The sequence below is a fragment of the Thamnophis sirtalis genome, unplaced genomic scaffold (assembly GCF_051295495.1).
Source record: "Thamnophis sirtalis isolate CommonGarterSnake01/CBP01778 unplaced genomic scaffold, rThaSir2_p1.2 scaffold_2, whole genome shotgun sequence".
Lineage (NCBI taxonomy): Eukaryota > Metazoa > Chordata > Lepidosauria > Squamata > Natricidae > Thamnophis > Thamnophis sirtalis.
Window position 1 is genome coordinate 36,177,293 of NW_028261382.1, and position 27,757 is coordinate 36,205,049.

Sequence of the window (27,757 nt, forward strand, 5' to 3'; positions counted from 1 at the left end):
TCTGCCTCCAGGAAGCTAAGAAAGGAAAGCGAGCTGGGGACGGGGAGATAACTTTCGAACCGAACTGATCTCCAGATTTGAATCGGAGCTAAGGCTCCTTGAAACCGCCCAACCTTCGTTCTGATTTCCTTCTGCTCTCTTTTCTTTCTGGCAATCTCTGCTTGTCCCCGTTGGGCTTGACCGCATCCAGTTGTAGAAGATATTAATAAGCGTCGAGAGCCGCTGCCTAGCCTGGAGGCTGTGTATCTCATCACTCCATCCGAAAAGGTGGGTTTGTGTTCGTAGGAAAGCTATCCGTGTTGGGTACAGCATCCTAACAGAACAACTGAGTTGGAATCGGGGGGTAAAACGTCAAAACGTTTTGCCCCAGATCCTATTTTTTACCTTTCTAACACCGCAAATTAACTCAGGCTGATATTCTTGATGAGAAGTAAACTGAATCTATTCAATCTTCTTTCTCAGTCGGTGGAGTCTCTCATTGCTGACTTCAAGGAACCCCCCAATGCCAAATATCGAGCTGCGCATGTCTTCTTCACGGACTGTAAGTATGGAATAAACTGGGGTTTCATCTCTGGGTTGCAATATTTTTGAAGCACCACCCCGTTTTCAGGATCCGACTTATGACCACACATCAAACTATAGTTCATCTGCAATAGAAGCAGCTGCTTTAATGAGATCCCGGCCACATTCACCTGAACTAGCTCTGTTTCCGGGTTCACACAAGCCGCTTATGGATTTGCCTAACATGATGCTAAGTCAATAAATGAATTCCAAAGTAAGGCTAATCCAAGCCAGCATCTCATGCAAAATCCTAGATTGTGTGAAAGCAGCCATTGAACAATCTAAGATCTTGCATCGGAAGTTCCTGAACTGAACTGTGGATTGATTGATCTATCTGACTTTCAAAGAACGCCCCCAAATCCTTGGATCCTAATCTCTTCTGGGACCATTGTTCTTGCTATCTTTGAGTGGGTGGGATAATCTGCAGTTATCCACTTTAGAGAAAATTAACGGGTTTGTTCGTCTTGTCTAAACTTTGTGTTTGCTGTGTCTTTCTGTTCTCAGCTTGCCCAGATTCCTTATTCAATGAACTGGTCAAATCCCGAGCAGCCAAAGTCATCAAGACTCTGACGGAGATCAACATTGCTTTCCTGCCCTATGAGTCCCAGGTAAACTGTTGACTGAGCTGGAAGTGAAGATAGACTTATGAAGCAATGGGTGGAAACTAATCAAGGAGAGAAGCAACTTAGAACTGAGGAGAAATTTCCTGATAGTGAGAACAATTAATCAGTGGAACAACTTGCCTCCAGAAGTTGTGAATGCTCCAATACTGGAAGTCTTTAAGAAGATGTTGGAGAGCCATTTGTCTGAAACAATATAGGGTTTCCTGCCTAGGCAGGGGGTTGGACTAGAAGACCTCCAAAGTCCCTTCCAACTCTGCTATTGTATTGTATTGTAAAGGAACCAGAAACCACTCGGTGCGCTGAACACAGCAGTATGTTTATCGTTGCTCGCCTATAGACGGGAATTTTGAAGCATACGTTGCATAACTACTCAATAAATACTACAAAGTTTTAGGGAGAATCTAAATTCCGTATTCTCCATGTTGCTGCAGAGGGTCTCCCCCTTTGGGGTCTTTTTGTGGGGGTTGGAGGGGGGCAGAAATTCTGACTCGGTGTCTGCTTCAGCCTCCTGGTGGGGGGCTTTGGGCGAAGGCTGGAGGGAAGAGCCGCTGGTGGCGAAGAGCCGCAGGGCCTCATTCCAGTGGGACGGCATCATGGCCTGGAACTGGCTCACCATCTCATCCCACTGAGCCTCCAGGCGCCAACACCAGGCCTTGCACTCCTGCAGGTCTTCCCTCTACTTGGAAAGCCTATGCTCCTAGTCCACAGTGAGGTGCTTCTGCTGAGCCTCCTTCTCGGTCAGATCCAATTGGAACCGAGCTGTTTTGCCAACTCTTTCTCCTGGGGGCTGCTTAGCTCCAGCAACCGCTTCCTGTCGGGGCCCTAAGGAGCCCAGGCAGGCAGGAGAGGATGGGCTGGGAGGGGAGGGGCGAGTAGAGGCTGCCAAGGGGCCCCTCGACGTGAATGACATCAAGTTGGCCACGCCCACCCAGTCACTCACCCCCTAGCCACGCCCACACAACTGGTCATCAGGCAGATCATATTAGTGGTCCGCGGGATGTAAACGTATGAATTTAGTGGTCCCTGAGGTCCGAAAGGTTGGGGGCCCCTGATTTATAGTATCTTTCCTTCTATTTTTCCCGGGTTCTTAAAATCTGCATAACACAAAATATACGGGTATGCACAAAGTACCCAGCGCTATAAACAAGGATGCATATGAATGTATTCTGACATGCATGTGACACCTTAATCACGTGTGAATTGAAATTAGACCTCGGACGGACTTCCTCCTGCGCTTTAGATGCCTGGCTTCCTTCTCCTTCCTAGGTGGGGAAAGCCAAACATGGGGGAGGTATTGAATTCGAGCCACTTCCGCTTGAGCGTCTCAGCTCCTTTGCTTTTTTCCCACCCTTGTGATGCCTACTACAGGTTTACTCCCTGGATTCAGGGGACTTCTTCCAGAGCTTCTACAGCCCTCACAAGGCTCAAATGAAGAATCCGATTCTGGAACGCTTGGCGGAGCAGATCGCGACGCTTTGCGCCACGCTGAAGGAATACCCGGCTGTGCGATACAGGGGGTGAGTAAGGGGAGGGCTCCCTCCCTCCCTGTGAACCGCTCAAGCTATTCTAAAAAAAAAAATGATTAAAGAAGCTCATGAGAATGGAGGGGAGGGGAGCGTTTGTTGCATGATGATGAAAACAGAAGAGAAATTTGAGCCCGGTGCATTGTCCTCTTTTGGCAGGGATTACAAAGACAATGCTATGCTGTCTCAGCTGATCCAGGACAAATTGGATGCTTACAAAGCTGATGACCCAACCATGGGAGAGGTGAGTGAATCCTTGGAGTTAAAGAGAATGGATTGTTGTATCTGGACTGCGGGTGTTCTCACCGAGAGCAGGAAGCCAACTCCTGGTCCTGACAAAAACCCCTTTTATTAATTGGCTGTGAATTCTGCTCATTTGCATCCAGCAAAGTCTTTCAAGGGAGGATTTAGGATCACAGACCTTATCTGGCTTGGAGAGCGGCCAGGCCGATATCTGCAGAACTTGGCAAGGACTCTCGGAGAGTCACGAACCAATGAAGTGAACTGATTTAACTCCACTCCCCTTTCACTCCTCTTTTATTTCCCCTGTGAGGGGCAATTCATCGCCCACCTGTGGCGTTCCTCCCAAGTCGATCCCTGTTCTTTAGCTGTTCTCTTTGTCTGGCAATTCTGCGCATGCACACACTGGGAACAGGCTCCAGCTGTTCTTCTGCCTCACCGATCTCTGACTCCGAAGGCAGCTGATAACTCGGCTACAGCTCTGGCTAATCCTCTCTTCTCTACTTCCCCTTCTTCTCCTCTCTCCTCTTTCCGCTCCTTCTCTCTCTCCTACTCTTTACCTCACCTCTGCTTCCCTCTCTCCTATCCCCTCCTTTCCCCTCCCCTCTTCCCTTCCACACTTTTCGCTTGGCTTACATGGTGCATTTCAGCATCTGAGCTAGCTCGATTTAATACTGATGGTATTAATGGTTACGTTCCAGCAATTGTCTTTCACATTAATAATTTTACATACCTCCTCCTTTTAAATGTATACCGTATTTTCACGACCAAAAGCCGCACCGGATTAAAAGCCGCAGTATCAATTAACGTTAATTTTTTAAACTTTTTCCACATATAAAGCGCACCGGGTTATAAGCCGCGCTCAGAGACCCGGCTCCCCTTGGTTCCTCATCGAATCACGTGCGCAGGTTGCAACTTGGAACTCCGTCTGCCCGAGTTGGGGCATTTTCTGGCTTGGGACGCTCCGGCGGCTTCTTCGGGAGGCAGCCCGCCGGCTTCGGCAAAGGCTGGGACGGAGAGCGCGGCGACCGTGGAGCATGTGTAAAGTACTTTCGCCCCCACGCCGGCCCCCCTCACCGCGCGCCGGCCTTCGGGGATGAAGGGGCAGGACTTCCCGGGCGGAAGGCATGCCTGGCTCTGCGGCTCCAGCCCCAGCACCTTTCGGCCGAGCCTCTCCCGCCAGGCGGCCGCCTTCCTCCGCTGAGCGGCCCCGCGCAGCCTCGCCACCCCGGGAGATCGCCAGCGCGGGGGCCTGGGGCGCCGCGGCCAGGGAAGCCAAACCGGGCGGCGGCGGGCAGGGCGCCCAGGTTGCGGTCCCCGAGGCGGGCGGGTGGGCGCACGTGGCAGGCGTCGGCTAGCGGGACGTTTCTGGCGCGGGAGGCTTCGGGCTCCGCTGCTCTCCCGGCTCTTGCCCGGCCGGCGTGGTGTGCTGGGAAGACCGGCGCCGCACCGGCCACCCGCGCGCCCTTGACCGGCAGCGCAGAGCCGGCTGGGGCGCGGAGCGGAGTTAGGCAGGGCGACTGCCGGGGCGGATGGGGTGCTCGGCGCCGGCAAATCCTGAAGGGCTGAGCCGGTCAGCCGTCCCTTCTGCCGTCCCTTCTTGCGGCGGCGGGGGTGACGGAACAGCTCAGTCTATAGGGGCTGGGAACTGGGTGGCTCTCTGCTCGCCCCCCGGTCTCCGACTGAGAAAGTAGCGAGGTTGAAGGGAGAGACCCGAGGGACGTGTGCATGCTTGCGAGCTTCAAGTTTGAGCGTCGGGAGGGAGAGATTTTCTATCTTTTTCCACACATAAAGCGCACCGGGTTATAAGCCGCACTGCTGGTTTTTGATAAAATTTTAGGATTTTCAGTGCGGCTTATGGTCGTGAAAATACGGTACATATATGACAATTCCATTTATTATTCCCCTCCTAGGTGCATATTTTTGGGACAAAGTGTGGATAGTTCTGATGGCTTCTTGGTTTGTTCCCCCCCCCAATCCAGGGTCCAGACAAAGCTCGTTCCCAGCTCATCATTCTGGACCGTGGCTTTGATCCCAGTTCCCCAGTGTTGCATGAGCTCACGTTCCAAGCAATGAGCTACGACTTGCTACCCATTGAAAATGATGTCTACAAGTAAGGTTCTCTTGTTTACTTTATGTACTGTCACATATAAGGGGCACCTTACACGAAGTCCCCAGGACTGAAAACCGTTCTGACCCAGGCTTCCTTAAAAAGCAAGAATCAGAGTCTTGGTCCCAGCAAAAAACCCTTTTATTTACACGACTGTGAATTCCTTTCATTCACGGTCAGCAAGGCTTTAGCAAACGTACTTTAAGAGGAATGTTTATCAACACAAACCTTATCTCACTTGGAGAGCTGCCAGATAACTAGTTTCCAACCGCAGGGCAAGGCAACGCTTGGCCCAGAGTCTCTTATAGTCACAAACAGAACTTTCCACTCTTGAAACAACCGAAAGAACACATTGTTTCCTGCAAAAGCCCCCTCCCCATTTGCTCCTCCTTTGTTTCCTCTGGGAGGGGCCAATCACCTCCAAGGTGTGGCTTTACTCCTAAGTTGACCCTGCTTTCTTGGTGGCTTCTGGCAGCTCTGAGCATGCGCACACTGAGAACAGGCTCCATCTGTTCTTCTGCCTCACTGCTGTCTAGCTCCCTCTCTGCCTCCGACGCAGAGCCCTTGCCTGAGCTTCCCTCAGTCCCCAGGACTGGCCCATGTTCCTCCCCAACTATCCAACTCTGTTGCCAGCTCTCCTGGCCACTGGCAGGCCACAACAAAAACTTCATGTCCCCTAAAAGATATTGGACTAAAATCCACACATGGTTGGAAAAAAATGATACAAAAACATATAGACTTAAAACCAGAGATTTTTTTTATTGGGAATTTTACCGGAAAGATATATAATAGAGAATTGAAATATCTGATTGTAAATGTGTTAACAGCGGGCTAGAATTGTATTTGCTAGAAATTGGAAAAAAATGAGAAAATACCAACGCAGGAGGAAGTCATTCAGGAAGTAACGGAATGTGCTGAAATGAGTAAATTGACATTTGAAATTAGAGAACAAGAAGATAAACAACATGACAAGATATGGGATTTATTTTATCAGTGGTTAGATTAAAAAAACATGGAAATGAACGACCCTAGAGAATTTTATAATACAAGAATTATAGAACGACACAGAATACAATATAAAGATACATCATGATTGGATAGATTTAAGATGATCTAATGAATCGTTATAATATAAATGAGTCCAATATCTGGAACATCTTGTTGAAAATGGAGGAATAATAGTGATAGTTAAATAAATGTGGCACAATGATAATCAGGTAGACAAATATATTTGACTTGATAATATGTGGTTTCATATAAATTGCAAGCGAGGACTCTGGAAAGGATGCACAGAAATCTTGCAAGCAATCGACACGCTGCTTGTAATTGAAGATGGTTTTATGGTTTGGGTTTTGTCTATGTCTGTCTAAAAATAAAAACTCTTTAAAAAAAACTGCATGTCTATTTTGGTGCCCCTCAAAGCCCAGAAACATGTAGATTTATTGTATGAAGTCACCAATTTGTTTGTTCGTGTTCTCTTTTGAAATCTCCAGGTATGACACAAGTGGAATCGGGGAGGCCCGTGTCAAAGAAGTTCTACTCGATGAAGATGATGACCTCTGGGTTACTTTGCGCCACAAACACATTGCCGAGGTGTCCCAGTAAGCATTTCTCCTCCTCCTCCTCCTCCTCCTCCTCCTCCTCCTCCTCCTCCTCCTCCTTCTTCTTCTTCTCTATGGCTCATGGAAAACCTCCGGTGGGAAGAATCAGGACTACACATGAAGTTCGTGCCTCCACACGAGAATCTAGTCAACTAACGGACAACGCTAAATGGGTGCCAGTTGAGAGTTAATGGAATTCAAGAGGGGTTCGACTTGTGGGAACGTATTGATTCAAGGCTGATTCCCCTCTTGACTCCTACCCCAAATTCTGCCTGTCCTTCTCCCACATCAAACCCAGGATGAGCCGTCAAAAAGGGATTAATTTTTATAGCCTCCAATATTTTTCACGTTTGCTAGGTGCCAAGTATTCACCTCTTTGCAGTCAGTTTGCTTTTCAGAAATAGAATAGAATAACGGAGTTGGGAGGAACCTTGGAGGTCTTCTAGTCCAACCCCCTGCATAAGCAGAATACCCTATATCACTTCAGACAAATGGTTATCCAACATCTTCTTAAAGACTTTCAGTGTTGGGGCAGTTACAACTTCTGGAGGCAAGTTGTTCCACTGGTTAATTGTTCTAGCTGTCAGGAAATTTCTCCTCAGTTCTAAGTTGCTTCTCTCCTTGATTAGTTTCCACCCATTGCTCCTTGTCCTGCCCTCGGGTGCTTTGGATAATAGCTTGACTTCTTCTTCTTTGGGGCAACCCCTGAGATATTGGAAGACTTCTATCATGTCTCCCCTAGTCCTTCTTTTCATAATAAACATTCCCAGTTCCTGCAACCGTTCTTCCTGTTTTAACCTCCAGTCCCCTAATCATCTTCGTTGTTCTTCTCTGCACTCTTTCTAGAGTCTCCACATCTTTTTTACATCGTGGTGACCAAAATTGAATGCTGTATTCCAAGTGTGGCCTTACCAAGGCCTTATAAAGTGGTATCAACACTTCACATGATCTTGATTCTATCCCCCTGTTGATGCAGCTTAGAACTGTGTTGGGTTTTTTGGCAGCTGCTGCCCACGGCTGGCTCATAACTAAACCAAGGCCCATTTATACCAGTTGCTCATCTCTACCATAGCGGCAAACCTCTTTCAAGCATTGTTTCAATGCAAGCAATCCAAAATCAAAGAAATGTTTCCATGTACGCTGCATCGATTCATCTGGTGGCTTGCTTCGATTGGAACCGTGAATGCAACTTAGTTTGCTTATATTTGTCATTCTTTTCCAGGGAAGTCACCCGATCTCTGAAGGATTTTTCTTCCAGCAAAAGAATGAATACCGGTGACAAGGTAAGATAAAAAAAAATTCGAAGGTCTCTACTGATGACAATGAGGTGAAAGATATGGTGGCTCAGTGGCTAAGATGCTGAGCTTGTCAATCAGAGAAGTTGGCAGTTCGGCGGTTCAAATCCCTAGCGCCGCATAACGGAGTGAGCTCCCGTGACTCGTCCCAGATTCTGCCAACCTAGCAGTTCGAAAGCACGTAAAAAATTCAAGTAGAAAAATAGGAACCACCTTTTGTGGGAAGGGAACAGCGTTCTGTGGCCCTTCGGCGTTTAGTCGTGCCGGCCACATGACTACGGAGATGTCTTCGGGCAGCTCTGGCTCTTCGGTTTTGAAACAGAGATGAGCACCGCCCCCTAGAGTTGGGAATGACTAGCACATATGTACGAGGGGAAGCTTTACCTTTATCTTACTGATGACAAGGTGATTAGGAAAATATTAGAATGTGCAGGAATGATTGGCGATTAAGGAGAAAGAACAAACTGAATATTATACAATATGGGAATTATCTTATCATTGTTAATCTGTAAAGGATATTGAGACTCTAGAAAAGGTGCAGAGAAGAGCAACCAAGATGATTAGGGGACGGGAGGCTAAAATATACAAAGAACAGTTGCAGGAACTGGGCATGGCTAATCTAGTGAAGAGAAGGACCAGGGGAGACAGGATAGGCAGCCTTCCAATATTTGAGGGGCTGTCACAGAGAGGAGTGGGTCAAGCTATTTTCCAAAAGCCCTGAATGCCAGACAAGGAATAATGGATGGAAACTGAACAAGGAGAGATTCAACCTGGAAATAAGGAAGAATTTTCTGACATTGAGAACAATCAACCCATGGAACAGAAGTTGCCTTCAGAAGTTGTGGGAGCTTCGTCCCTGGAGGCTTTCAAGAAGAGACTGGATCTGTCAGAAATGGTGTAAGGTCTCCTGGTTGGGCGGAATGGTTGGATTGGATGACTTACAAAGGTCCCTTCCATCCCTCTTAATCTGTTAGGTTTTAGCGTTTGATCCCAATGGGTTCCACAGTTTAGAATTCAAGATATTTGCTGAGGATCAACTTCTCTTTCTACATTTCAGACCACCCTGAGGGACCTTTCCCAGATGCTGAAAAAGATGCCCCAATATCAGAAAGAACTCAGCAAGGTATTGTTCCTTTTCTACTGGCTTAAACGTAAACCCTGCCAGGGTAGAGCAACAAGGGCCTAGATTGTTACATATTGCAGAATGCTAGTTAAGAATTGTGGGAATTGTGGCTCAGCTTGTTGTAGAAAAAACAGGGCACGCAAGCCAGCTCTTCAGGGAAGGAATAGTTTATTTGTGCAGGTTCATAGCAAAGAATAAATGGCCTGAACAATGAGTGACAGGCAAGAAATCCCTTGTATAGTTTATCACTTTCAGATAAAGCCATCTGCTAGCTTTGGATACACCCCTCAAGATTTGCCCCTGAGTTACAGCAATATTATATCTACAGGAAGTAATAATACATAGTCAGCCAACGGTCAACTATAGCATGCATTTGGGGAAGTGAATTGTGTCTTTTCAGACAGATTTTAGAGTCAAGCCAGCAGATACATTAGAGACCTTTGCTTCAGCACTTTTCATGTGCATGCTTCCTAAAAGCAAACGTTTGCAATTTCTATATATGAACAGTTAAAGCTTAATATCATGAGACCCTAGTTTGGTTCAGGCTTGAGGCCTACCTACTTTGGTTCAGCCTGCTATCTCAAGCTCCATTGGCTGTTGAAACATGGACGGAAACACGCAGAGGAACTTGAGTGGAAATTCAATGTACTCATCAGAGTTGTGCCCCAGTGTTTGTGATGGGCTGGGAAGGGAGTGTGGCTAGAAGAGGAATCCTTGGTGCCCTCTGAGCTTGGTAGCTTTCTTGGAGACCTTTCATTACCCATGCTAGGTAACATCATCAGAAGAGAGTAGAGTTTGCAGAATGGGAGGAGGAGGAAGAGGGAGAGGAGGAGGACGACAACTATGAGAGTAGTAGAGTTTGCAGAAAGGGAGGAGCAGGAGGAGGAGAACGACTGTGAGGTCCTTGGTGCTCTCTGGGTTTAGTTGTTTTCTTGTGAACCTTTCATTACCCAACTAGGGAACATCATCAGTACTAGAAGGGAGTGGGGTTGGTGGCGTAGAAGAAAAAGAGGATTGGGAGGAGTAGGAGGACTGTGGGGGGCTCCTTGGTGTTCCCTGAGCTTCGTTGTTTTCTTGCAGATGGTTCTTTCCCCAAACTAGGTAACATCATCAGTGCTAGTCATGACTAGCCCTGATGGTGTTACCTAGTTGAGCCATGAAACGCCTGCAAGAAGACCACCAAGCTCAGAGAGCATCGAGAACCTCCCGAGCTTCAGAGATTCTCCTTTTTTGGTAGAAAAGAGCATGTTCAGATTGCTGAACTCTTCTTCTTTCTTCTTGTGTTTGGCCAGTATTCCACTCACCTCCACCTGGCTGAAGACTGCATGAAGCACTACCAGGGCACCGTGGACAAACTCTGCAGAGTTGAGCAGGTAAGTCTGCTTATGCCGTTTGTGGGGGGGCCGTTTCCCAAAAGAAGCAGCTCTCCTGGGAGCTGAAGCCTTTAGTTCCCAGTTCATCCCAACCTCATCTGGGCAGGAGAAAGCTTCCCAACGGTGTTGGCACAGGGAATTGCAGGGAGATGTTCTCTCTTGCCAGGATCTGGCCATGGGCACCGATGCCGAAGGGGAGAAGATCAAGGATCCCATGCGTGCGATTGTCCCAATCCTGCTGGATGCCAACGTCAGCACTTACGACAAGATACGCATCATCTTACTCTACATCTTTCTCAAGAACGGTAGGAGAGACTCTTCTCTAGGCTGGAAGTCTTTGCGGAGACCTGGGGATATTTGGCTTCTAAGAAAAAGGGACGTGGCCACTCAGGGGCTAAGACACGGAGCTTGTCGATCAGAAAGGTCGGCAGTTCAGTGGTTCGAATCCCTAGCGCCGCGTCACGAAGTGAGTTCCCATGACTTGTCCCAGCTTCTGCAAACCTAGCAGTTTGAAAGCATGTAAAAAATGCAAGTAGGAAAATAGGAACCACCGTTGATGGGAAAGTGCGCCTTTGGCATTGAGTCATGCCAGCCACATGACCACATAGACGTCTTCGGACAGCTCTGGCTCTTCGGCTTTGAAACGGAGATGAGCACCGCCCCTTACAGTCAGGAACAACTAGCACACATGTGCGAGGGGAACCTTTACCTTTAGAAAAGAGGAGATCAGCTATTCTCCAAAGCACCTGAGGACAGGACAAGAATAACAGAGTTGGAAGGGGCCTTGGAGGTCTTCTAGTCCAACCCCCTGTTTAAGCAGGATGGAAGCATATCAGAGAGAACCAATATAGAATTAAGGAGAAATTTCTTGACAGTGAGAACAATTAGTCAGTGGAACGACTTCAGAAGTTGTGAATGCTCCAACAGTGAAAGTTTTTAAGAAGATGTTGGATAATCATTTGTCTGAAATATTTTTTTAAAACAAACATTTCATCATTCATCAATCAGTGTGAGTACCAATTTTTTGGGTGTCATAATAGTTATAGAATACCACCAAATTCTTTATATACATCTGTTCTTATTTTACCCTTGCAACTTAAAATATCTCGTTATAACATTTCTCTTCCTAAATTATTTAATTTTATACCTTTTATCCATATTCCTTCTCTAACCAATGATAAAATAGCCCCCACATGTTATAATCATCAGATTCTTCCTTTCTTTTAATTGCTTGTGTTAATCTACTCATTTCTGCGCAATCTAATATTTTCTTAATCACATTTTCATCTTTAGGGATTTCTTCAGCTTTCCGATGTTGTGCAAATGTAATTCTAGCCTCAGTTATTACATGAATAATCAAATATACATTTTCTTTACTATATTTCTCCAGTAAGATACCCAACAAGAAAAATTCAAGGTTTTGTTTTGTTTTTTAAGCTTTTATTTTTGGACAGACAAAGACACACAAGACATAAAACATAAAACCTTCTTCAATTACATATAGCATGTTGTTTGGTTATGTACATGGCTTTTGTGCACCTTTTCCATAGTCCCCACTTTCAATTGTATATAAAATCACAGATTATTCATCAAATATATATGTATACATCATTATCATTGTAAATCATTTGTTTGGCTACAACTATTATTCCTTCATTTTGAACAAGATATTCTAGATATTGGATATATAATATGTGTGTGTGTGTGTTGTATTTGAGCTGATAAATAAATAAAGGGAGACTAATATAGATCTATATAGATCTATTTCAAGCTATTTAGCTCTCATCAGCTAGCCATACCCTTGCTGGGAATCGAGCCTGAGGCAGATGTGTTAACCATTGAGCCACAGAGCTCGACTCCTTATCAGCCAGCCAGGGTGTATGTATGTATATGTGTGTGTGTATGTGTGTGTGTGTGTGTATATATATATATATATACATATACACATATATATATACATACATACATACATACACACACACACACACATACACACACATTTCATTGCATCATTCTTACTTATTTAATAATATACCTTTGTATTATCATCTGTATCATTCTATTATTCTTATATTGTAAAAATTCACCAACATTTTTCCTTTTTTAATTTTTTTTATTAACAAACTTGTAAAATACACACACAAAACTTAGACATACACATCTACACAATACAATACGAACAGGAGCTTCCTGTTCTAATAGCAATTATCAATCGATACCGCTCACCTTATATTATTTCCCCTTTATTGTATTTCATTTGGATTTCACCATTCTTAACCCTCTTATTTTATTCATAACTATTATTTTTTTGAGTTTTGTTATATTCCTTCATTGATTCTTGTTTCTTTCCTCCATCCACCTATACCATTTATCCCATATCTGGTAGAATTCTGATTCTTCTTTTCCCTGGATTTCTTTAGTTAGTTTGTCCATTTCAGCACAATCCATAACTTTTCTTATTATTTCATCTTCGCTTGGAATTAATTTGTTTTTCCATTTCTGGGCAAAGGCAATCCTTGCCGCCGTAATTATATGTAGCATTAAATATTGGATTTCTTTTTTTGTATTTTGCAGACATTATTCCTAATTAAAAAAAACTTCAGGTTTCCATTCTATTTCAACCCCCGTTATTGCCACCAGCCAATTTTTGATCCTTTCCCCAAAAAATTTAGCCTCCTCACAGGTCCACCATAAATGGCAATATGTTCCATCTATTGATTAGCATTTCCAACATTTTGGGGAGGTATTTGTTAAGATTTTAGCTAACCTTGTTCCCCGACATTTTTCCATTTCCGTGTTGTTTTTTTAACTAACCACTGATAGAATAAATCCCATACCTTATAAAATTGTTTGTCGTTTTCAAGAACAATTCAGGTTTTAAGTCAGTGTGTTGCTGCGTCATTTTCTCCAACCACGTTTGAATTGTTGCCCAGGTTTTTTTTCCGTACATGCCCACCCCGTGTGATAATATGATCCTGAAATGTTATAGGGTTTCCTCTTGAGCAGGAGGTTGGACTATATATCCTCTAAGGTGCCTTCCAACTGTGTTATTCTACTCTAGGCTTGGCTCTTGCATTCCTCCCAAGCCTTCTTTGCATAACCAAACCTTCCCACTCCACCTCTTCCCTGGGTCTGTTGTCGGGTTGCGAGCGGGAGGGAGTGCGTAGAGAGTCGCGCACGACAAAGACCGCACAACTGCTGTTTGTCAGTGCGCATGTGTGCTGATTGCATCTCCTAGAACTTGCATGTATGGTCTTTCCCCATCCTCCCCCAGGGATCACCGAGGAGAACCTGAACAAACTGATCCAGCACGCGCAGATCCCACCTGAGGACAGCGAGATCATCACCAACATGGCACACCTCGGGGTGCCCATCGTCACAGATGTAAGTATCTTCAACGTGAGCTTGTAGTTGAGCGATAGTTCTGCAATGGTAGTAGACAAATCTTTGGGATAGTTGATACTTTGAGAGACTAGTGTAGATATTCTCCTTAAGCAGCCACCTTTGGAACTTAAAACGTTTTCCATAAAAATCTACCCTGTCACAGATTTTATCTGTTTAGCAAATGGCTAGCTCCTCGCTGCTCTCTGAGCTTGGTTGATTTCCTGGAGATATTTTGTGACCCAACTAGGTAACATCATCAGTCTAGAAGGGAGGAGGAGGAAGGGGGAGGGGAGAAGAAGGAGAGGAGGAGATTAGGGGTCATTTGTGCTCTCTGAGCTTGGTTATTTTCCTTCAGACGTTTCGTGCCCCAACTACGTAACATCAGTGCTTGAAGGAGGAGGAGGGAGGAGGAGGGGGAGGGGGAGAAGAAGGAGAGGAGGAGGAAGAGGAGATTAGAGGTCCTTTGTGCACTCTGAACTTGGTTATTTTCCTTCAGACATCTCGTAACCCAACTATGTAACATTATCAGTGCTTGAAGGGAGGAGGAAGGAGGAGGAGGTAGAGGAGGAGGAGGTAGAGGAGGAGGAAGAGGAGATTAGGGGTCCTTTGTGCTCTCTGAGCTTGGTTGTTTTCCTGGAGATATTTTATGACCCAACTAGGTTACATCATCAGTGCTAGAAGGGAGGAGGAGGAGGTAGAGGGGGAGTAGAAGGAGAGGAGGAGGAAGAGATTAGGGGTCCTTTGTGCACTCTGAGCTTGATTATTTTCCTTCAGACATTTCATGACCCCACTATGTAACATCATCAGTGCTTAAAGGAAGTTGGTTTGCTTTCTTTCCCTTCTGACACGGATGACGTTACCTAATCAGGTAATGAAAAGTCTGCAAGAAAATCCCTTGTTCCCCAAGCCTAATTTACTCTTGCATTGTGAACAAGCCTGGCGGTCGATATCCTGATTCCATTTTCTCTCTTTTTGTGTCCAGTCCACTTTACGTCGTAGAAGCAAGCCGGAGCGGAAGGAACGTATCAGTGAGCAGACTTACCAACTCTCCCGATGGACTCCAGTCGTCAAAGACATTATGGAGGTACGTGAAGAGGGATTGAAGGCACAAATCTCTTTGATTTATGCCCAATTGTTGTTGTTAGTCGCGGAGTTGTGTCCGACCCATCGCGACCCCATGGACCACGTTCCTCCAGGCCTTCCTGTCCTCTCCCATCCTCTGGAGTCCATTGAAGCTCACGCCGACTGCTTTGGTGACTCCATCCAGCCACCTCCTTCTCTGCCGTCCCCTTCTTCTCGTGCCCTCCATCGTTCGCAGCATTAGGTTCTTCTCCAGGGAGTCTTTCTTCCTTCTCATTAGGTGGCCAAAGGATTTGAGTTTCCTCTTCAGGATCTGACCTTCTAAAGAGCAGTCAAGGTTGATCTCCTCTAGGATTGACCGGTTGGATGGCCTTGCAGTCCAAGGGACTCGCAGGAGTCTTCTCCAGCACCTGCCCAATATACACAATTGATCATTTGCAGAAGCACCAGATGTGCTAATTATTTCTCTTTCTTTTTTTCCTTCCCCTTTCTTTCTTCCTTTCCTTTCCCTTTCTTTCCTTTCCCCTTCCCTTCTTCCCCTTTTTTTCTTTCTTTTTCTTTCCAGGATGCTTTGGAGGATAAACTGGACACCAAGCATTACCCGTATATCTCCACTCGCTCAGCTGCTTCCTTCAGCAGTACAGGTGCTGTCAGGTAAGAAGGGAGCGTTCGGTCAGACTACAGGTAGCCCTCGACTTACGACCCCGATTGAGCTCCAAAATTTATGTCGTTAATTGAGACATTCATCAAATAAGATAAACCAAGAACCGAGGTGCTGCAGTGGTTAGAATGCAGTACTGCAGGCTATTTCTGCTGCCTGCCGGCTGCCTGCAATTTGACAGTTTGAATCTCGCAAGGGTCAAGGTTGACTCAGCCTTCTGTCCTTCCGAGATGGATAAAATGAGGACCCAGATTGTTGGGGGCAAGAGGACTCCCTAAACCGCTTAGAGAGGGCTGTATAGCAGTGAAGCGGTATATGAGTCTAAGGGCTATTGCCCTATCTATCTATCTATCTATCTATCTACCTGTCTGTCTCTCTCTCTCTTTTTGTCTGTCTATTCATCTCTCCATCTATTGAAGCCATGCAGTGGTTAGAATGTAGTATTGCCAGCTATCTGCCCACTGCCAGGTGTTCGATTCTGACCAACTCAAGGGTCAAGGTGGACTCAGCCTTCCATCCTTCTGAGGTTGGTAAAATGAGGACCCGGATTGTTGGGGACAAGAGGCTGGCTCTGTAAACCACTTAGAGAGGGCTGTAAAAGTACTGTGAAGCAGTATATAAGTCTAAAGGTTCTATCATCTATCTATCTATCTATCAATCTATCATCTATCTATACATCTACCTTTCTTTCTTCCAATGTTGCATTTAGCAATAGCAGTTAGACTTATATACCGCTTCATAGGGCTTTCAGCCCTCTCTAAGCGGTTTACAGAGTCAGCATATCACCCCCAACAATCCAGGTGCTCATTTCACCCACCTCGGAAGGATGGAAAGCTGAGTCAACCTTGAGCCGGTGAGATTTGAACCGCCGAACTGCAGACTAGCAGTCAGCTGAAGTGGCTGCAGTGCTGCACTCTAACCACTGCGCCACCTCGGCTCTATAATTACTGCATCACTGGGGCTCTTCCAGACCATATCCTTATCTTTTTTTCCCCCTTTTCATCCGTACTCCTCGTCTTCAGCGCCCGCTATGGGCATTGGCACAAGAACAAGGCTCCCGGAGAATACCGAAGTGGTCCTCGCCTCATTGTTTTCATCCTGGGCGGGGTTGCTCTGAGCGAGATGCGCTGCGCCTACGAGGTGACGCAAGCCAGCGGAAAGTGGGAGGTGTTGATAGGTAAGTCCTTCTCTAGCTTGGAGTCTTCAGCTCATGCTCGCTTGCTCCCCTCTGCCCTCCATCATCTCCATCTCTCTCCTCACCTTTCTTTCTCTTTGACTTTTAGGCCTCCTGCCTCAAAACTCAGGGCTCCCTAGACGTGTTCTCCCTGGGGAACATGCTTACTCCCACTGCCCTGTCCCATTCTCTCCCCGTCCACTCCTACAACCCTTCAGGATATTTGAGGGGCTGCCACAAAAATGGGGGGGTCAATCTATTTTCCTGAGGGCAGGACAAGAAGCAACGGGTGGAAACTCATCAAGGAGAGAAGCAACTTAGAACTAAGGAGAAATTTCCAGACAGTGAGAACAATTAACCAGTGGAACAACTTTCCTCCAGAAGTTGTGAATGCTCCAACACTGGACGTTTTAAAGATGTTGGACAGCTATTTGTCCGAAGTAGCGTAGGGTTTCCTGCCTAAGCAGGGGGTTGGACTAGAAGATCTTCAAGGTCCCTTCCAACTCTTCTGCCAGCTCTGCTGGTGGGCCACAACACTCCTTTGAACTGCTATCTTCCCATTCCTCTGTTGTTTCCCCCCCCCTCCTCAAATTTCTCCTCTCCCCTAAGAACTCAACTTTTTGGACTTCCTTCCCCACTGCTCTCTCCTTCCTTGTGCCATCTCACTTTTGTGTGTGTTCAAAAGCGTGTGTGATACGTCTCCAGCTTTTGTTTAGTGTCGCTTCTAATGTTGAACGTCGCTCTTCCCGCAGTGGGTTTAATTGGGCCATTGTTGTTCATTTCTGCAAAGCATATTTATAGGGGGGGTCTCTTCCCCCCGTTCATAAAACTCACATTCTTTTGACTTTTGCTCCAGTCTCCAAAATTTCCCAAGCAGCTTCCTTTATGTCCCAGTTCTGAGTTTTACCCTCTTTTATTTTAGTTTTAAATTTAAAGTTTCCTAAAGTTGTGCCACTTGGAGACCCCAATCTGTATTTTTTTTAATAAAGAATAATAATAATAAGCATTAGGATGGGAGATTAAACAGTCCAGCAACTTAAACCTTCCATTATCTATATACTGTACGTATCGATATCGAGGCGGGGAAGGCATCTGGAATGTCGATTTTTTCCTTTTAGAGTTAACTCTGGCAGATGTGCTTGTGGGGTGTTCTATTGCAGCTCCCCCCCCAATGAGATTTGATTTCTCCCCCCCCCCCACAGCAGCCTTCTTTGCTATCTCTCTCCAGGTGTGATTGTGTGATTGTGTTACTCTTGACATTCTGCTTCATGTATCATCACTTGCTTCCATCATAGTGATTTTTGGTGATAATGAACTGTGTTGTAAGGATTTTTTTTAAAAAAGGCATAAACAAATTTTTTCGGCATGTTGCTTTTCTTTCTTTCTTTCTGTCCGTCCTTCTTTCCTCCCTCTATCCCTTCCTTCCCCTTTTTCTTACTTTCCTTCCTTCCTTCCCTTCCATTTTCTTTCATTTCCTCCCTCCCTCCCTTTTTTCTTTCTCATTCCCTTCTTCCTTCCCTTTTTTATTGCTTTACTTCCTTCCTCCCTTTCATACTTTCCTTCCTTCTTTACTTTCTTTCCTCCTTAATTCCCTTTCTTTCCTCTCTTCACTCCCTTCCCTTCTTTCTTACTTTTCTTTCTTCCATCCTTTATTACTTTCCTTCCATTTCTTTCTTTCCTTCCCTCCTCCCCTTCCTCTTTCATTTCCTTCTTCCCTCCCTTCCTTTTTTTCTCATTCCTTCCTTCTCTCCCTTCTTTCTTGCTTTTCTTCCTTCCCTCCTTTCTTATTTTCCTTCCTTCCTTCCATTTCTTTCTTTCCGTCCTCCCTCCCTAATTCTCTTCTTTCTCTCTTTCTTTCTTTCTTCCTTTTTTTTCACCAAGAGTCAGCCCACGCTCTATTTTCTCGCAGGTTCTACTCACATTCTTACTCCCACCAAATTTCTCATGGATCTGAGACACCCCGACTTCAGAGATTCTACTAGGGTCTCTTTTGAGGAACAGGCTCCAACTATGGAATGAGAGCCAAAGAGAACTAAAAAAAGTAAAAGCAATTTATCTTGAGAAGAAACTCTTCCTCCCCCCCCCCCTCTGGAAGGGCTTCTTTTGATATTCCTATCATCCCTTTCTTTCTTGCTTTTCCATTGGTTTCTTTCTCTCTCCTCCTTTTTTTCTGATTTCTTTTTCTTGATATGAGAAAAAGTTTGCTTCAAAACGACAATTTTGAAAATGTATTTGAGGCTGCTTCCATGCAAAACTGGACCGTGATTTTCTTGTAAGCAGAACTTGCCAACTTGACTAGAAAGTCAAGTTTTCAAGCAATGTTTGGGCATCGCTGTGGAAGCTTGCCCCGTTGCAAATTCTTATCTATTGTTCCACGTCTTTAACAGAGGGATACACTCAAGATCAAGGGAGGTACTAATACCACTCTATAAAGCCTTAGTAAGGCCACACCTAGAATCCTGCATCCAGTTTTGGTCACCACACTATAAAAAGGATGTTGAGACTCTAGAAAGAGGGCAGAGAAGAGCAACCAGGATGATTAGGGGGCTGGAAGCTAAAACATACGAAGAACGGTTGCAGGAACTGGGCCTGGCTAGTCTAGTGAAGAGAAGGACCAGGGGAGACAGGAGAGCATCTTCCAATATTTGAGGGGCTGCCACAGAGAGGAGGGAGGTCAAGCTATTCTCCAAAGCACCCGAAGGCCAGACAAGGAAGAATGGATGGAAACTGACCAAGGAGAGATTCAACCTGGAAATAAGGATAAATTTTCTGACAGTGAGAACAATCAACCTATGGAACAGAAGTTGCCTTTGGAAGTTGTGGAAGCTTCATTCCTGGAAGCTTTCAAGAAGAGACTGGACTGCCCATCTGTCAGAAATGGTGCAGGGTCTCCTGCTTGGGGGGGGGGGTTGGACTAGATGGCCTACAAGGCCCCTTCCAGCTCTGTTCATCTGTATCTGACTCAAGCAAAATCAGGTACTCCGTAACTTAAAGCTTGCTCCTGGGGAGGAAAGCGATGGCAAATCTAAACAGAATCCTAAAAAGCAGAGACAACACAAGTGTGTCTAGTCAAGGCTCTGGTTTTCCCAGTTGCAATGGATGGCTGTGAAGGTTGGACCATAAGGAAAGCTGAGCACCAAAGAATGGAGGCCTTTGAACTCTGGTGCTGGAGAAGAAGACTCCTGCATTGAGTCCCTTGGACTGTAAGGCCATCCAACCGGTCAGTCCTAGAGGAGATCAACCCTGACTGCTCTTTAGAAGGCCAGATCCTGGAGAGGAAACTCAAAGACTTTGGCCACCTGATGAGAAGGAAGGACTCCCTGGAGAAAAGCCTCATGCTGGGAAGGATTGACGGCAGAAGAAGAAGAAGGGGATAAGAGAAGGAAGTGGCTGGATGGAGTCACCGAAGCAGTCGGTGTGAGCTTCAATGGACTCCCGAGGATGGTAGAGGACAGGAAGGCCTGGAGGAACGTTGTCCGTGGGGTCACGATGGGTCGGACACAACTTCGCAACTAACAACTTAAAGCGATGGCCATTGGCATGTATGGATAAAAATCCCATCTGCTTTAATTTGGCTTTTCTGGGTTAGAGGAGAAAGAAGTCCTCGTGGCCATGGCATGCCCAGATGGTCCCACATGGTCTCCTTCTGCTGCCTCTTGGTGGATGATGTCCCAGCTCTTGAACTTCATGACAAAGTCTGCATGTCTCCTTCACTGCACTTTGATTGCTGTCTGATTGGTTTTGGGGGATTTTGTTTACATACATACATACATACATACATACATACATACATACTGTATATATACATATGTTTCTGTGTATATGTGTGTATGTATATATGTGTGTGTATGTATATATGTGTATGTATGTGTATATATACGTATATACGTACATACGTACATACATACATATATATATATTTCTTTTGGTGATGGGTGGTTTTTCATTGATTCCTTTTAAGTTATTTTTCCTCCTGCGCTTAGATGTAGTTCCATAGGCTTAAACCTTTTGCAAACATTTCTCTTAGTGTGGTGTGTGTGTGTTGACATGGGCCTGGTCTCGTGGCAGGGAAAGGGATCAGTGGTGGGGCTACATCCCTCCCTGCTTTAAATCCCAAGAAATCCTAGATGCGGAAGGGTGGGGCCATCATCCGGAAGGGGCTTTTTCAAAAGACAACTGGACTTTGTCTCTTTTTTCTTTGAAGAGGTTTCGCTTGTCAACTCAGAAGCTTCTTCCCTTCTGACTGAACAGTCTGAAGACTGAACTCTCTTCCAGAAGAAAGGAAGCTTCTGGGAATGAGAAGCGAAACCTCTTCAAGGAAAAACGGAGCCCAGCTGCCTTCTGAAAGAGCGCCTTAGGGGCCACCGTCACCCGGATGACTGAGAATCTCCATAGACACAAAGGGTGGGCAATTTTGAGTTTCCCCTCCCTCCCCATAAAAATCTTTCTTCCCCCTTCTCTGCCTTCGTAGAGCAGAGACCTTTGTGGGGTGGGCCGCCCTTCTGAGCTGAGCTGAAAGCTTTTCAACCTTTGGGGGTGGGGGGGGGGGTGGCGATCCCCAAAATGACTGCCATGGTCGCTCTGCAGTAATCCAGAGGTTGAGGAGCTGCTAGTCCCCGCAACACAGCTGACCTGGCAAAGGATTCTGGGAGTGGTAGTCCAGTTTGCCAAACCTCAGATAGCCCACCTGGTGTTCGTCTGCTCTTCCTTTTTTTGAAACCTGAGTGTCGTCTTCTTCTTTTTCCAGGATCCACACATGTCCTCACCCCACAGAAATTGCTGGATACGCTGAAGAAACTGACCAAACCGGATGAAGAAAGCAGCAGTTAAACACCCATCGTCTTCATCCTTTCCTCCTCCTCCTCCTCTCTCCCTCTCCCCCGCTCTCTCTCACCTGCTCCCCGAACATCAACCGAATCGCTGAATATCTGGCATCGCGGTTGACTCGTGGGCCTCCCTTCCGAGGTTAAACTCAAGACCCTCCCCGAAGTTTCTCGCGATTCCTTCCTCGTATGAAGCCGAGCTAAATAGGAAACAAATAATAATAATAATAATAATAATATATGCATCGCGTCTAAAGGACGAGTGAGGCTGGGGAAGACAAAGAGTAATATATTCTATACTATAGATAGGATCTCTGTATGTACCCAAGAAAATAAAAAAGGGGATTCAGCTGCCCATGTTGGAAGGTTCCCACTGCTTCATCATTCGAGAGATTAAGACAATGGTGATTATATTTTCAATATCTGTCTTTTGGTTCCCCTCCCCGTTATTTCGTTTCCCCCTGCTTGGATGGACGAATGCTTGTGACCTATTTATGGCTCAGTAATCCTGTACTTAAACCCCCACCCCCCTACCCCGGATGCAAAACTGTGAATATATTGTCTCCTAGGCGTTGCAATTTGCTTGCATTTTTGGAAATAACTGTACTAAACGAACCCTTTCCCTCCCCCTTCTCACATTGCTGTCGTCTGGATTATGTATTTCTTCTTACTTGGTTTTTTGTTCTGTTTTATTCTTTAGTTCCTTGATATGCAGCCAGGCTGGCTTTTGAGAGATAAAACGATCTCTCTATGTATATACATATATTTTCTGGATGTAACTTGGTTGTTCTCCTTCCTCCTCTTCCCTTTTGGGAGCCTGTCGTATCTGGGTCATGTTTTTCCACCGAAGCACGGCTTTACTTTGCTTCCTCAAAGCCTGTTCCAACAAACCAAGATTGCTTGTCCCATCTCAGCTCTCCTAATGGCTTTAAACTTTGCCGAGGCCTGCTGGCCAGTGAATATCCTTGGAAGCTCGTGGTGGTTATTTTGGTGCAAAGAAATTTAAAAATAATAATAGAGGGACCTAATTTGCTTCTGGAAACCACCTGAGATTGATCGGTGAGATTTATAGCCCATTTGGGAGACCGAGAGTTATTTTTCCTCCTCGTTGCCTTTCAGCTCATCCTACCACTTCCTACGAGGATGGATAAGTTGAGAAAGGTAGAGTCTAAACGCCCTAAATCTTGCATTCCCCCGCTTAGTTTTAAGAAGAGCCTCCCCAACATGGCTCAAATATGTCTTTTGGCATTGCCTCTGTTAGGGGTATCTCCGTTGGGAGATAGTAGTGCAGCGGAATGTACAGCTAGAGAGAAAGAATGTTGCTAGTAGAAACACACGAATAGAGTTTCAGACACTGCTAGTAAAAACAAGTAGCTTTACTACTGATAATTGCTTCACAAGCAGTGATAGTAGATATTTGTCCAAACACAATTCAAAGAACAAACCGTTGCTTACAGTCGCAGTTCACATTCTGGTCATCAAGCATAGGACAAGCAGAGACAGAGAGAGAGTGAGCTCTGGACTCCTTCTTATAGTAAAGTTGATGTTGATGTTTATTGGTCTTGTATGCCGCCCACTCCCGAAGGACTCCGGGCGGCTTACAATAAACAAGGGAAGGGGGTAAATAAACAAAACAACACTTTAAAATACACAACAGTCACAGTTTCCGTGGGGCTGGATATTTCGGAAGCCCCCCTGCCTGCTGGAGCAGCTAGGACTTAACGGCTTTGCGGAAGGCCGGGAGGGTAGTAAGGGTCCGGATCTCCACGGGGAGCTCGTTCCAGAGGGCTGGAGCTGCGACAGAGAAGGCTCTCCCCCAGGGAGTCGCCAGCCAACATTGGCTGGCAGATGGAATCCGAAGGAGACCTAACCTGTGAGATCTAATCGGTCTATGGGAGGTAATCGGCAGGAGGCGGTCTCTCAGGTTAATTAGTACAGCTGTTAAGTACATCCACTCATTTAAAGCAACAACGACCATTTGTTGTTGTATAAAGATATATGCTCTTTGCAAAGGCACTTGGACTTTGATTTTTCCTGGAAGACGTTTCGCTTCTCGTCCAAGAAGCTTCTACAGTTCTAACTGAAGAAGTTTCTCAGAGGAGAAGCGAAATGTCTTCCAGGGGGAAGAAACCAAGTCCAGTTGCTTTTCCAAAAAAGCATTTTTGGGGCTGCCATGACTCTGATGATTGAGAACCTCCATGGATGACTCTTGGGGTGTCCCAAAAGCTTGCTCCTTCCAGCTTTGCTTCTGTTTCTCCAACTTCCTTGGATGAGTTTAGAGAAGGACTCTTCTACCACCCACGAAGCTGTATTTTGGTTTCACAGTTGGCTGGTTGACCCAAGAAGCACTTGGGAGTCTTCACGGTTGACCTTCTTCTGACTTAGAAGGTAGGGAGGGCTATAAGAGTCTCCATAGTTGAGCAAGTTAGCGTGATGTCTCACTTCTGGAGGTCTTGATGCAGTTTTTGGAGAAAGGAAAGAGATATTCTGTTTTCTCCGTTGAGGAAACTCTACTCCAGCCTGAAAGACAAGAGTTACTGCTCCTGCCATGTTCACCTCTGCTGAACATTTTTGTAAGTTTTTCTTTTTTGATTTTAACCTGGGTCAAAAACGTTTCCCTCTATCACTTTATCTATCTGCTTCTATCTTTACATCCCCTTTTTCCGACCCAGTAATTCCTTTTCAGGGTAGAGTGGAGGTGAATGGATGCATCTGAGTATTTACTGGAGATTGGCCGATCTGTATCTCTGCATCTGTCTCTCACTCATTCTAGCTACCTAGTGATCTCCCATCAACTCTTTTTCATTCATTTTATCTATATCTATTTATCATCTATCCTTTCTCCATCCATTCTATCTATCATCTGCCTGCCTTTATCATCCATCTATCTATCCAATCTATCATCCATCCATCCACTCACCCACCCATCCATCTATCTGTTATCATCTAAGTGTATAGTCTGTCTATCATCTAAGAGCCGAGGTGGCACAGTGATTAGGGTGCAGTACTGCAGGCCACTTCAGCTGACTGCTATCTGCAGTTCGGGGGTTCTAATCTCACCGGCTCAAGGTTGACTCAGCCTTCCATCCTTCCGAGGTGGGTGAAATGAGGACCCGGACTGTGGGGGCGATATGCTGACTCTGTAAACCGCTTAGAGAGGGCTGAAAGCCCTATGAAGCGGTATATAAGTCTAACTGCTATTGCTATTGCTATCTAAACTTTCTCTCGCCATCCATTCTATTATCTTCTATCAAGTGTATAGCATCTGCCTGTCTGTCTCTATCATCTGTCAGTTTGTCAGTCTGTCTGTCTATATCTATCTATCTTGTCCCCTTCCTCTTAATTCCCCATTTCAGAGCACTGACTTCTCTTCCCAGCTGACGGAAGAAGGAGAAAAATATCTATTATTGCTTATAGCTTTTTATAGCATTCCCTTGCTCTTAAGAGTCCGTTGATTCTGAACCTGGTATATTTTTGCACCGCAAAATTATTCAGACTCTCCCTTTCTCCATCTCGCTCTGCATAAATCTTTTTTTGTGTGTGTATATATAAATACATACCATGGTGATTCTAGAGAACGTCTTTCTTTTCTTGTTTGTTTGCTTTCGTGATTTCACTTTTTGTTCTGTTCAATTGTTATTTATATTCCAATGGTTTATGATTGAAAGGGAAGGGGGCGGGGGAAACGCCACGTTCAACACAGAAGGGATTAACTGGATGCTGTATGATTTCTTGAAATGTCAATGTTGAAGCACAAAACTTGTGTTCTTTCTGTATCGCTGTTCTGTATTTTAAAAGCACTCGAGAATTAATAAAATTTGCTGTCCAAAGAACTCTGGAGTTTCTGCATGATTTTGCATTTGTATTTATCACTTTGTCAAATGTATACAAGACAACAGGCATAAATGTAAACATGGATATTAGTAAAGTAACTTTATACAAATAAATGGGGATGGTAGAACAGGGACGGAAGGCACGCTGGTGGGCTTATGCAAGCTCTCTTTACGGACCTCTTAGGAATGGGGTGAGGTCCATGGAAGAAAGGTTAAGTTGGGAGGGTTATTTTATGAAAACATCATAGACCTGTTAGCCTGCTTCTTCCAGGCCTTCCTGCCTGTCCTTCAGCCTTAGCAGGGAAAGTCCCATCAAAGGCAGCTCTGTTCCTAGCAGACATCTAGTGCTTTCCCATTGACTTGCCTTGGGGCCCAGATGGACCAGGTAGCCTGCTGCTTCCCATCTTCAACCTTAGCAGGGACTTCCTGTCCAGTGATCCAGAGCCCCCAGTCCCATTTTTAAACCCATTCTGGCACAGGATCAAGTCCCATCAAAGGAACCTGTGTTCCTAGCAGACATCTAGCGCTTTACCATTGGCTTGCCTTGGGACCAGGTAGCCTAGATTAGATTAGGGGTCAATTTCATAATTTAAAATAATTTGCTTTTTTTTTGCATCCAGAAGAGGAAAAATCCTGATTTTTTGTGAGCCCAAATGCAAAAACAGGTGGCTGCTATACCTGCTTGGACCACACGAGGGCACTGTTTTCCATCCCTTGGCAATAGCACTCAAGCCATAATAGAGGTTTTAAAAAATTGGTTCAACACTTTTTTTATATAAATTTCTTTTTGATTTTTAAACATAAAAGACAACATAAAATTCTCATCCATTACATACACTTTTTAACACATTTAAAAGCAAGATTCCATTTTTTCTGTGCCTGTGTTGCAGCCCCCGGGCCTGTTACTTGAGAGACTTGAGAGACCGCCTGCTGCCAATTACCTCCCAAAGACCCATTAGATCACACAGGGTTGGCCTCCTCCGGGTTCCGTCTACTAGCCAATGCCACCTGGCTACCACCCGGGGGAGGGCCTTCTCTGTGGCAGCTCCGGCCCTCTGGAACGAACTCCCCGCAGGGATTCGGACCCTCACCTCTCTCCAGGCCTTCTGAAAAGCCGTCAAAACCTGGCTTTGCCGGCAGGCCTGGGGGTGATGAGTTCCCTCCCCTCTCGACTTGTATGGTTGCGTGATTCTTGCCTATTTTAATTATTTGTATTCTGTTCTATGTTCCCCTTTTGAGTTGTTCGCCGCCCTGAGTCCCTTCTGGAGAAGGGCGGCATACAAATAATAAAATTCAATTCAATTCAATACCCTACGAATGGTAATAAAAAGGCGTTTAATAATAAAGATACAGAATAAACAACTTAGAATCCGTTGAAAGGGTTTCTTTCTTTTTGTGTTCGCTATTCCTCCTTTGACCACAGGATGGCAGAGTTTCCGTCTCTTGGCAATAGCATTGAGGCAATGTTAATGGGATAGAAAACTGCCCTCCTGTGGTCAATGCAGGTATTGTAGCCACAAAAAGAAACCGACCTTTTTAATGGGATTTTAGAGCTATTATCCTGTATCGTTATTAAAACCTTATTAATTTTAATAGGGCAACAAGAGGCATGTTTGCTGCAACACAGGAGCAGAAAAATAAACCCTGCTTCAGAAGCCTTAAACCGGGTTAAGCTTATGGTGGCCTATTAATATTAATAACGTTTTAACAATAAAGGATACTAACCTTAAAACGCCATTAAAATGTGTATTTCTTTTGGTGGCTGCTACACTTCCTTTGACCGAGGAGGACACTGTTTTCTGTCCCTTAGCATTAGCATTGAGGCCACCGTAGACCTTTTAAACTCACTTTTAAGGTGATGAAAGAAATGTCCTTCTAGGTTCGGCTCCAAGTGGGGGGGAAGACACTGGAGACATGGAGGCTGCTTGGAAAGATGGTTTAATGGTGGACAGGACCACATGGCTTGAGCCCTGAGCAGAAAAGGTGATCACATGCTTCAATGTTGGTGGAGAAGAAGAGTGAGGGAGGGGCTTGCTAGGCGTTTTACAACCTGTTCGGCCCCACCTCTCTGTTTCCTGTTCCTGTGTAAGAAATGTATTCTGATTGGTTGTCAGACTCCATGGAGGGGAAATTCTCTAGGCTGTGTTTTGAATCCAGGTTTGGTTGAGTCCTCAGATGCCATGTGGGGAGTTGGGTAAAGGGCCAATATTATCATGCCTTAGTCCCATCTTCTCTGGAGCTGAAGGGGACAACTCTTTATTATGTAAAGGGACTAGCTCAGGCTTTAATGGCCCATGGACAAAATGGGTGGGGGCGGGAAGCTGCAGGTAGAAACATGTTTCTTCCTTTTCAC

General features: G+C 45.4%; 1 protein-coding gene and 1 long non-coding RNA gene across 3 annotated transcripts in view; one reads left to right on the forward strand and one right to left on the reverse strand.

Annotated features, from left to right (window-relative positions):
- The window catches only part of LOC106552257 (syntaxin-binding protein 1), a 37,612-nt gene extending 12,208 nt beyond the window's left edge, over positions 1-25,404 (forward strand). Inside the window, exons 4-20 of one of the 2 annotated variants that reach the window (XM_087704793.1) lie at positions 191-267; positions 463-541; positions 1,066-1,169; positions 2,553-2,701; positions 2,867-2,951; positions 4,930-5,060; positions 6,551-6,658; positions 7,881-7,941; positions 9,011-9,076; positions 10,369-10,449; positions 10,616-10,754; positions 13,724-13,833; positions 14,816-14,917; positions 15,479-15,567; positions 16,597-16,751; positions 18,658-18,789; positions 21,496-25,404. In XM_087704793.1, the coding sequence (XP_087560919.1) occupies positions 191-267; positions 463-541; positions 1,066-1,169; positions 2,553-2,701; positions 2,867-2,951; positions 4,930-5,060; positions 6,551-6,658; positions 7,881-7,941; positions 9,011-9,076; positions 10,369-10,449; positions 10,616-10,754; positions 13,724-13,833; positions 14,816-14,917; positions 15,479-15,567; positions 16,597-16,751; positions 18,658-18,767 (1,646 nt within the window). In that variant the 3' untranslated portion in view covers positions 18,768-18,789; positions 21,496-25,404. The remainder of the gene's footprint in view (positions 1-190; positions 268-462; positions 542-1,065; positions 1,170-2,552; positions 2,702-2,866; positions 2,952-4,929; positions 5,061-6,550; positions 6,659-7,880; positions 7,942-9,010; positions 9,077-10,368; positions 10,450-10,615; positions 10,755-13,723; positions 13,834-14,815; positions 14,918-15,478; positions 15,568-16,596; positions 16,752-18,657; positions 18,790-21,495) is intronic. The other variant, XM_087704794.1, reaches the window with a different exon arrangement.
- On the reverse strand, positions 15,167-27,530 carry LOC148048596 (uncharacterized). Its single transcript, XR_015695490.1, has 4 exons — positions 27,253-27,530; positions 21,643-21,771; positions 21,436-21,545; positions 15,167-15,323 (listed from the first exon to the last, which is right to left on the reverse strand). It is a non-coding gene; the product is annotated as an uncharacterized LOC148048596 (long non-coding RNA).
- Positions 27,531-27,757: the final 227 nt, after the last annotated feature.